Consider the following 10,901-nt stretch of genomic DNA (forward strand, 5'->3'; position numbering starts at 1 on the left):
ACAACACACTGAAAACTTAATACGATTAACCTGTTAGTTTTTGATAACTGAGCAGCATTATTAAATTTTGCAATAAATTTGAAATCAGTATACACTTTCCATTTTAAAATTATAGAGATTATTATTGTTAAAATCGGTTCATATATGACTTTTAGTTGATCTTGGGTGTTTTCAGTCACCCGGTATATTTGTGTTTCTCAATATATTGTTTTTAAACATTATTATAGAAATTTATCATTTACAATATATTTATAAATATATTATACATATGGTCGCATTAATTTTGAATAAATTATTTTTGTTTAATAAAGGCATCTATACAAAAAGGGCATATCTAATATTTCCAGGTATAACAATAAAGCATATTTAATATTTAAATTTGTGAATATTTTGTATAGTCTAGGTATTAGTCATTATTATTACTTATTATCTTGTCTGGAGATACCTAACTTAACAATCAGTATTCAAATATGCAATATTTCAATAAAACAAAAAAGGGTATATATTACATTTTAATAATAATGTTAATACAAAATATATTATTTATTATTATATATATATTATTTTCTGGAAGGTACATACACAAACAACAATTATAAATATGGCAGTGATTTTGTTGTCAATACACATAAAAGCATCTAGAACAAAGAGATTCTACTTAATTCATTTAAAATTATTATAATTTTTAAATTTAATTTCTATACAGAACAATGTTCTTTGAATATATCCTAAAAGCAAAATTTTTTGAGAAGACGCCTATTTTCTGTGTACACTTGTATTTAAACATTAAAGTTGAAAATGAAAATAGAGTCTGAAAATGATCGTTCAAAAAATAATTAGTTATTGTAATACTTATTTTAATCAGAGTTGGGATGCATAATAAATTTCTCATTTCAAATACTTATTGAAAACACGTCTAAAATTAGAAGTAAACCATTACGTCGTTTCAAATTAAACATTTAATTACAAAAAGTATATAAGTGTATCACTTTCACGCCAACTTCGATTTGTGATAATTTTAGGAACGTAATTTGCACATACATCACAGTTCGTCATGTCTTCTCCTGTTGTCATGCCTTTCGATTAATTTCTTAACTTCATCAACAAGCTGATCAGCAGTCCTGCTCTCTACCCTTACTCTATCTGTTGACGAATAATACAAATATACAGTTGGATAACCTGTTACATATTGTTGCCCACAAAAGTAGCGCTCCTTTTCACAATCGATCTTAGCCAAGTGGACAACGTCTTCGAGTTTGAGTGCTGCAGTTCGGTACTCCGGATCGAAATGTACGCAGTGTCCGCACCAGGGTGCGTAAAAATCAACGAGCCACGGTTTCAGATGGGATTTATCGGCAAGTATCTTTTCGCGAAACTGGTCTGCATTTAATTGCAAAACAGGAGACGGCAAGAAACTCAGAAGCCAGCGTTTTAGGGACACTGATTCACGATTTCCATTATATATGCTGCAAAAATTTCAAATATTATTATACCCGTGACAAATAAGAGGATTTAACTTACGCCATGGTATTTAACCCTTTGCTTCCCAAGGGATAGAGACGGATGGTGGGGTAGGCGTGGACGTTTTGGGCAGAACAGAGATCCGAGTTTTCAACGCAATCCACCTGTGCAACCTTTACTTCCGGAAACTGGGACATCTGGAATAGCATATGTTAAATAATTGTACTTTCAACAATTAGGTATAAAAAATATTACATATTTTGCAAGTTTCCTCCATTCAGGTGCCAACTTCTGGCAAGGATTACACCAAGGTGCGTAAAAATCGACAATCCATATTTCATCTTCTGGTTTGCGCATCAACTGTGCAAATGAACTGCTGTCTAGAGTAACGACGGTGTGATCCAACAGATCCTCAATGAAGCTCCTAATGTCAGCCTCGGACATTGCTCCATGATAATGATAAGTGTTAGTGCCGTTGACAACCATTGTCGTCGGATAAGATCTATAGTAGGAGAAATGTACAGAAATGTTCGGATATCGAATGAAAAAGAGAAATTATATAAATTACGTACCTGATACCCTGTTCTTGACACAATTCTTTGTGCATGGTGCAATCTACACTGCCAAATTGAATTTGTGTAGCATCGAATTTCTGGCTGGCTCTGCGAACCTGTAATATGTTTAATGGCTTGTTAAGATCTTTATCAATATTCTAAATGGTTTGATTCAATGCATTTTAATGAAAGCTATTTCAAAAGTTTAAATAAGTCACGGTAAATGTCAGATAAGATTGACTTATCTGACATTTATTTGAAGTTGAGAAAATGGCTCGCCGCTATGACACTAGAACCATAATTTTCTCCCCCGAGGGTAGATTATACCAGGTTGAATACGCGATGAAAGCCATAAGTAATGCAGGCACATGTCTGGGTATTTTAGCGAACGATGGAATTTTCATGGCCGCAGAAAAACGCAACACCAATAAACTTCTTGATGAAGTATTTCCAACAGAAAAAATCTACCAGCTAAACGAAAATATGGTTTGCAGTGTGGCTGGGATATCGTCAGACGCTTACATATTGAGAAACGAATTAAGATTGATTGGGCAAAGGTACTTGTATCAATATAATAGGCCAATTCCATGTGAACAGTTGGTGTCGTGGTTGTGTGACACTAAGCAGGCATACACACAATTTGGTGGAAAACGTCCTTTTGGTGTTTCTCTTTTATACATGGGATGGGACATTCACCATGGATATCAACTGTATCAGTCTGATCCAAGTGGTAATTATAGTGGATGGAGGGCCGTTTGTATTGGAAATAATAGTAGTTCAGTCACATCTCTATTGGCACAGGAGTACAAGAACGGAGAAATGACTCTAAATGATTCTACACATCTCGGCATGAAAGTCCTATTTAAAGCGCTAGATATGACAAAATTAACTGCTGACAAAATTGAAATTGCAACCTTAAGAAGGGTTAACGATAAAACGCTAATTAACATATTATCTAAAAAGGAAATTCAAGATTTAATACATGATTTTGAGATGAAACAATCTCCGGCTGAGGTACCCTCAAAGATAATGAAAATAAATAATTAGTGTTTACTAATTTTGCAATATTATGTAATTTTATTGTTATACTCTAATAAATTACAAAACATTAATTATAAACAAATATGTATGTTTATTACTTTTTAAGCAACTAAGAAAACGTAACCTAATTATGTATTTATATGATATACAGTGTCATTCACCTAACTGATTAATTAGAAATTTAACATATAGACAACTAAAACAACTAAACTAAACTAAAAATTATTCTGAAATTGTGGTTCAATCATAAGTGACATGAACTATTTTTTTTTTCAAAGAGTACTCAATAAATATTATTGTATTCCACGTAATATTATGAAGTTATTTAATTTCATACAAACACATTTCACAGTTAGGTAAGTAACGCCATGTTTATAAAAAATATATTATACTCATGTATGTTAAAAAAATATATATTCTTTTTAACTTACCTCAGGCATGAGGCGTTTGCAGGGGGGACACCAAGGTGCATACCAGTCGACGAACCAAGCACCCCCCTCTTTAAGCAGCCGCTTGTAATCGGCAGGCGACAGCGCGTGGAAATTAGTCGAAAGGACGCTGTCTCTCGCGAACGTAGCCACCTCGTGTAGAATGTCTCGTCCGTGATGCGGTTCAAAAGCACCGCCCACTTTCAAAACACCCCATGTGGGATATCGTGCGATGTGCAAACTGCTGCAAAGAGCCGCACTCTTTCCGCAATGAACCAAACCTTAAATTTGATTATTCAAGTGGATTTTTCTTTTTACTGGTTATTAGATTTTACCTATGTTGATATTTGGAACGGAAGTTGGCAGACGCTTCAGTTGCAAGTTAAGTTCAGTTGCAGGGCCCAGATAAAAGCATAGCAACCAAGGTTTCTCTTGTTCTAGACGAAGATTAGACCTTATTTCCTAAAAATAAAAATTAAACATATACTGTAAATGGTAAAAATAATTAGACTGTTACCTTAAATCTTTCTTCGTCTATTGTTTCTGGATTAGGAAGAATATTTAAAATCTTGTCTAATATTTCCTTACTGTCAGATCCTTCTATACTATGTACCTCTGAGGTGCCATCATCCTTTACTTGCCAGAATACAACAGGATTCATTTTGTGAGATTCATAAATTTTATCACACAATTTTTCATCTTTTACAATACCTGTTGACATCAAACCATCCTAGAAAAAAACACAATAGTAGTAATTATTCTCTGGAATATAACATATTTACTTTATACCATAATAGCCTTCAGTTTGATTTGTGTTTCTTTCTCTGGACAATTAACATTGTCCTCTGTGCACAAGAACAGTAACCATTGTTTGTTTCCATCCCAATTTGACTCAGTCACTTCTGGCACAGCAGGAACTTTGTTTAACACAAACTTCTTTAATGCTTCCAAAGTCCTGTCACCTACATATTTTTCACTATCATATAATGTAGCCTGTTAAAACAAGAAAGATGTGTCAATAATAATATTAACAAGTAAATTACACACATTACCTCTTTTTCATAATACAAGAGACTTGGGTATGATTCAACATAGATATGTCGACATAACATCCAATCATCTTCACAGTTTACTGCTGCAATTCTTACAACCCCCTCAAGCTCAACAGCCAGTTTCCTCCAAGTTGGTGCCAGATCATGACAATGATGACAGTTTGGAGAGTAAAAGTTCACAAACCATGCTTGGTTTTTGTCCAAAATGTTCATTTCTTAGGAAAAAGAACAATAACTAAATTAATAAATAAAAATCAACATATACCAAATAATTTAAAAATTTTTAACAAAGTAAGTTGATTACCATAGTCGCTCTTTCCAAGGGTAATAATGAGGGGATCATCATCATATATGCCAAATTGATTTCGATAATAAGAATAGCTATGATAGTTCTGTTTCTTATTATCACCAGTGTCTCCAGTCATGTCATATCGATTTCTGGCATCAGGATCTTTGAGTACTTCATATGCTCTCACAATTTTAATAAATTTTGACTCAGCATCTTTGTCATCCTAAGAGGATTATTCAAAGAATGAAATCAGTTGTTATTATTTAGGTTGTAATAGAAATGAAAAACTAGTTATCTTACTAGTTAATATGTTTGTGTTAATAAAACTGACCTTATTTTTGTCTGGATGTAATTTAACAGCCAAAGCTTTAAAAGCTTTTCTGATTTCTTTGCTTGTTGCATCTTTACCTACATCTAAAAGTTTGTAGAAGTCTGTCTCTTCTTTGGAACTAGTAGTCCAAATATATGTAAGCAAAACTATGCCAATTATAAACAATCTCCTAAAAGACAATTAATTAATAGAAGAATTAATTAATGTCGACATCGTTCCGGCACATCTGACGTGTCCAGGTTAGAACACATGATTTTGCCGCAAAGTTATGGACTTACATGGTTTTGAAGATCTCTTAGGTTTACACTTGATCACAGATATTCTTATATAAAATTGTATAATGTACGCATAGCGTTATCATTCAGTTTAGATAACACATGCCGTTAAAGCACCCACACACTCTTTGGTTAATTTCACAAGTTTACCATTTCTCAACCAGACCATAAACAATGAAAGAGATTGGTCCCAGTTGGAATATATGCAACCCGATATACAGGAGTAATCTAAAAATAGATACTTTAGACTTCTTAACATCCATTATTTTCACTAAAACATAAATATGTACAATTCATTTAATTGAGGTTTTTCCACAAAGTCAGTCCGCAAAACTTTTGTTTTATTATTTTGCTTATAAAAAAATCATATTTATATTATTTAATTTTAAGTCAGTATTGTTAACATACTACTTTTTCTACACTTATGTTTTTGCTGCTTTAATATACACACATCAGCTACAAATATGAGTAATTTAAACATATACGTATACACGTACGTAAGACAGAAAAACAAAAGAACACATAAAAATCAGTACGACAAAATCAACACATATTTTTATTTGAAGAAGTCTTTCGTTACAAGTCAGTGGAATAGACAATATAATTTTTTATACAATATTGCGTGGTATAAACATATTGATACAACCACACAATTTAGTAAATTTATTTTGCTTTACATTATAACACTTGTGTTACTCTTGATTATTTTGTTTTGATTCGGTTTATACTAATTGCTCACAATGGTAATCCAGCAAACAATTTATGTACTGTAACAAAATAAGAAAAAGTAATTTAAAATTTAATTATTAATATAATTTAATACTCACATTTTGAAGAACATCATGATAATATACCTGGATGGTGGTCCAAACATCATCTACTAACAATGGGGCTATTGTCATCACGCCTTTATTCATCAAAGTTTCTAGTTCGGCGTCGTTCATGAACTTGTCTAAGTAACCCTACAAATTACATTAAAATTTTATAATACAGAATTGAAATGCAATATTTCTTTCCAACAATTAGATTTAAAAATATATCCCTACTATAAGTATTGCAAAAAAAATAATATAAAAAAATTAACGTCATGCTATTTACATATATTGTCAATATATTTTTTTGTATATAAATAGATTAAAATTTAATAGATAAATATAGAAACTAATAATTTTTTTAATATTAATACTCTTATTTTTAAAATGTTAATGTTTTTCTTACATCTATTTTTGCTAAACGAACATTAATATCGAGGGGAATGCAAGTTGCGTCACTGGTATGAGTTATGATAAAAATCACGTCAACGCTTACTGTGGCCTTTAACCTGAAAATTAAATAAATCCAATTTAAACTATTTTGTATGTATTGTGCAATAAGTTACTTTAAAAAATTACTATTATTATTAATGTAAAAATTTATGCTATCACAATTGATTTATTATATCATTACCAAAAGTCCCCGATTCCAAATATATCAAACAAGTCACCAATGTTACCAAATAAATCGTATTGCCCATCAAATCTCACATCGTTTAATGAGAATGTAAGATTCAGATGTCCTTCTGACGTTGAATCCAATTTAATTGTAAAATTATCAAAATTTGTTACATTCAAGTTGTCCAATGTGCCATTAAGCCTACAATGATATTCGAAAATAATTTTAATAAGTTTATCCACGTCGCTGTTTGTTATTACGCCATTGCTGGATGAACGAACCCAAAAGGAAGTTCATCTATAAAAATGGACTCATTAGATCTCAGTTTGTTTGCTATTAATTTAGGCAATTCATTCTTGTAAAAATCTCCATCTAAAAAAATTTATAAATTGTAAAAGATTTTAAGAACTGTATTAAATTTTTTACTTTAGAAGAAATTTTATTCTATTTACATATTTCTCATTTGATTTTTAACTACTTTTTTTACAAAACTTAATTTATAAGTCTTAAAATTTTGATTAATATTGTAAGAACTATTAATTTTGAATAATTTTTCATAATTTATATTATTTCACGTTTTATATGTTGTTTTTTAACATTTTTTCTTATATTTTCCGTAATAGCAATAAAATAGCACTTAATTATATTTTCAATTATAGTACTCGGGAAGGTTACGAGTTATATTACTTTTACAATTTAATTATTCAATTTATCTCACAGTAATTGCGCTTCCAATGTAATTTTAAGTAAATTATCTAGCTACAATTATTTAAATAAACTCAATACACTCACCACCTTTAAATCTACACATGAGTTAAAATTTAAAATAATATTAACTTACGAAGTTTTTCAGCAGGAATACAAACATCAACTCGACTTTGAACACCAATAAATTCGTGAGCAAATACTAAAATTATTAGGGAAAGTATATACCTATAAATATACTAAACTGTAAAACTGATTTAAAAATAATAATCATTACCCACATTTTTTCAATAATATTAAAATATTTTTGCAACACAAATGAACTGCTCTAAAATTAATACGTTATAAATAAAGATTAACAATCTAATCAGTACCATCCAGTTATTAACCTATATTTAAAAAAGGTAAAGATATTCTATAATTTATATTATCCAGACTGGAGTGGTCTGAAAAAATTACTTTTGATAAGATGTGACTCAGTAACTCCTATTGATAATCTGTTCTGTTTTTGAATTCAGCTAGACAAGTATTTAGTGCATAATAAGTTAATAAATAAAACAACAGAATATGTTAAATAAAAAGTATATTTAATGCACTAAAATTTTGAAAGTAATTAATAAACATACTAGATTCGATCACAGAAATGGTTTCATAGATAACTTTCCATTACGGGATGTTGAAAAATCTCCTGGCAAGGCCTGCAATGGTCGTGTTCTCGAGAATGTTATTGATATACTGAAAAAGGTAAATAAAAATCATTGTCATTGAGTTACGTACAGGTGTTTAAAATGGTTGCCTTACTTTCATGACTTGTTTCTCAACTGGCGCCTTTAGTTCCGGCCACAACATAGTTAGTGCCTCGGGAGCTAAACTGGCAATGGCTTTGTTGAATAGTTCCCCCAGTTCTTCGTCGGACATTAAATTTTCAAAATTGTTCTAAAAAATTATTTAAGATTTTGGCGTTCAGAACCACAATATGACAATAAAATAAATAAACAAAATATAAAAAATGTTAAATTTTTTGAATACCTAAAGCATCTAAAACTGACAGATATTTATTTTTTACTTACACTCAATTTCCGAAGCTTAACATCAATGTTCATGTCAGTAACTTTCAGTCTTGGGAAAGTATATTTCAGAACTGTAGACGTTCCGATGGACAAATCTGTTAAATTTAGCCTAAAATTTGTTATATTAAAAAAATATTTCATGTTTTTTATCAGGATATTTTACCAAAAGGGTCCTTCACCGAAAATACGAAACGTTTCACTGACTTCTCCATCTATCTTATATAGACCTACAACGGTGAGGTACGGGAAGGTTATGTTCAAATCCAATTTCAATCCTCTACGTCCCAAATCAGTGAATTTTAATTTATCCACCTTAAATTTGGAGATGTGTCTTATTGTCACGTTCGAAGCGTAGCCTTTAATCCTAAAATAAAATGCCAAACATTGAAAGTAGATTCAAAAAAAGAGAAACAAATTGACTGACTTGGCTGCATCGTGAACAACATCGAAGTCTATCCGGTTGATGTGAAGTGGATCGAGAACAGGTATGTTGAACTCGGGGATTCCCTGCAGGATCCGTTTACGGAATTCGTTAAGCAGGGCTTCCAAACGGTCCTCGACGGAAGCGAATGTGTTGATTATCCTGTCGGTAGTGCGAGAAAACAGGTTCACACCACCACGAATTATATCTGCAAATTTAAACGTTAATTGTTCTTCCCATAAATGCGTTTTTAAATTTATTATCTCATTGTTGATAAATGAAATTTTGAAGTGGGTGTTTGCACATCTAAACTCTTTAATGATACGTTATCACACATGATGGTATTAGTATCCATAAATTACTGATTTGAACGTAACATTATCTAATTTTTTTAATAAACAACTCAATTATAACAAATGCATGTATGTGGGAGAATTATTGCAATGTGTATAATTATTCATAGAAACACTTTACCAAGGATCAAATATCACAAAAATTCCCACTATTAGATTATGTCATTTTTTATCAACCGTATGATTTGAATATAATTGCGATTAGAATAAATTCAAATTATTGTGCGATTATCCTGGTTACGAAGTGTAAATTAATATAAAGTACGAAAATATTTGCCATATTTTAATATTGGTTATAAAAGATTCGAGTGAAAGTGTGAATATTTTCTCACGTCAACAGCATCTGTGTTACATTAAACTATAGATATTATATCATAAAAGTATAGATAATTCATATTTTAACATAACATTTTTGTTAAATATATGTTTGAATTAAAATTTTGTTTATTATAAATTTATCCATTGTTTGACAGAAAAAAGTAAAAGTAAATGCAACGAAGAAATCTTTACCTACATTCAAAAAATTAATTTAATACTTTTATTATTTGTATTTGATAATTGATAATAATTAATGTCTATTTTTTTATTGTATTACTTATCACCAATTTAATTATTAACATTTGTTATTAAGATTATCACAGCTGATGTTATGTTTATGTAAGTTACATAATACTGTATTGAATAAGAAATTAAATGTTTGCATTTTTCCATTCAGTATTTTTAGTAAAGTTCAATCAGGGCTGCAAAATTTAATATTATTTTGTGTACATTTTCTAATATTGATCAGATAATTAGTGTAATTATGGTATTGTAGTTACATATTATCATTAATAATTCTTAAAAATTTTATTTTTTTGGGGAAAATAAAAAATCCTCTTTTCGATCACTTACCGTAAGTTGCGTTGGAAACTCTGTCGAAGAACTGACTGATTCGTGGAGCCCTAAACGTTAGCTGTCCTTGCACCACCACTCCAGTAACAATTATCAAAAGTACCAATAGTCCTTTTTGTTCCATGGTTTTCTTATTTTTGTTGTTTCTTCAACTTGATAATATACACTTGACGCGTCCAACTTTTATGTCATTTTCTTGGTTTTCGTCCGATTTAGCAAGACGCTCCTGTGCTGCACCGAGTTCCGAACTGAAATTATCGCGCCCGTTTTTTTCTCTTCGCGGTTGTCCGTCGATGTGGTAATTTGTAATGCGATTTACTTGTAATATGCTGTCCGATTGTGTGGTTTGCAAAACATTAAAACAGTGCTCGGTGTCCGATTCTTTTTACCACAAAACACCGGTTCTCGATTCAAGGCTGATTTTGCGTTGCTAAACGGACCTGTACTCGTACCCGTCGACTCTATGTATTAATTATCTTTGGTCGCCACTGTGTGTGACCACCTCTTTTCATAATACTCTGGATAATTGAATGTTCCATTGTGTTATTGTTGTTCTATCGGTTTACGAAATGACTTTGCATAGCCATATTAACAACACA

General features: G+C 30.9%; 4 protein-coding genes across 4 annotated transcripts; 1 reads left to right on the top strand and 3 right to left on the bottom strand.

The window, feature by feature from the left end:
- Positions 1–497: 497 nt before the first annotated feature.
- Positions 498–5,592, bottom strand: LOC109598296 (dnaJ homolog subfamily C member 10). Its single transcript, XM_049964712.1, has 12 exons — positions 5,435–5,592; positions 5,157–5,325; positions 4,841–5,048; positions 4,537–4,751; positions 4,274–4,477; positions 4,002–4,214; positions 3,820–3,946; positions 3,488–3,765; positions 2,034–2,131; positions 1,717–1,963; positions 1,522–1,658; positions 498–1,466 (listed from the first exon to the last, which is right to left on the bottom strand). Coding segments are annotated over exons 1-12 (2,322 nt in total). The 5' UTR covers positions 5,437–5,592; the 3' UTR covers positions 498–1,042.
- Positions 2,146–3,111, top strand: LOC109598295 (proteasome subunit alpha type-4-like). The gene has a single exon (XM_049964714.1). It carries the CDS (start codon positions 2,286–2,288, stop codon positions 3,060–3,062), a length of 777 nt encoding a protein of 258 aa, XP_049820671.1. The 5' UTR covers positions 2,146–2,285; the 3' UTR covers positions 3,063–3,111.
- Positions 5,593–6,007: 415 nt separating the features above from the next.
- Positions 6,008–7,885, bottom strand: LOC126264937 (uncharacterized). Its single transcript, XM_049964715.1, has 7 exons — positions 7,849–7,885; positions 7,704–7,795; positions 7,123–7,234; positions 6,878–7,063; positions 6,650–6,752; positions 6,259–6,393; positions 6,008–6,198 (listed from the first exon to the last, which is right to left on the bottom strand). Coding segments are annotated over exons 1-7 (675 nt in total). The 5' UTR covers positions 7,851–7,885; the 3' UTR covers positions 6,008–6,153.
- A 248-nt stretch (positions 7,886–8,133) lies between these two features.
- Positions 8,134–10,734, bottom strand: LOC109598275 (uncharacterized). The gene is made up of 6 exons (XM_020014150.2): positions 10,303–10,734; positions 9,062–9,266; positions 8,801–9,001; positions 8,638–8,746; positions 8,369–8,503; positions 8,134–8,302 (listed from the first exon to the last, which is right to left on the bottom strand). The coding sequence occupies exons 1-6, from the start codon at positions 10,424–10,426 to the stop codon at positions 8,234–8,236; spliced, it is 843 nt and encodes a 280-aa protein (XP_019869709.1). The 5' UTR covers positions 10,427–10,734; the 3' UTR covers positions 8,134–8,233.
- Between the last annotated feature and the right edge of the window lie 167 nt (positions 10,735–10,901).

This window comes from Aethina tumida, chromosome 3 (genome assembly GCF_024364675.1).
Source record: "Aethina tumida isolate Nest 87 chromosome 3, icAetTumi1.1, whole genome shotgun sequence".
In the NCBI taxonomy this organism is placed as follows: Eukaryota; Metazoa; Arthropoda; class Insecta; order Coleoptera; family Nitidulidae; genus Aethina; species Aethina tumida.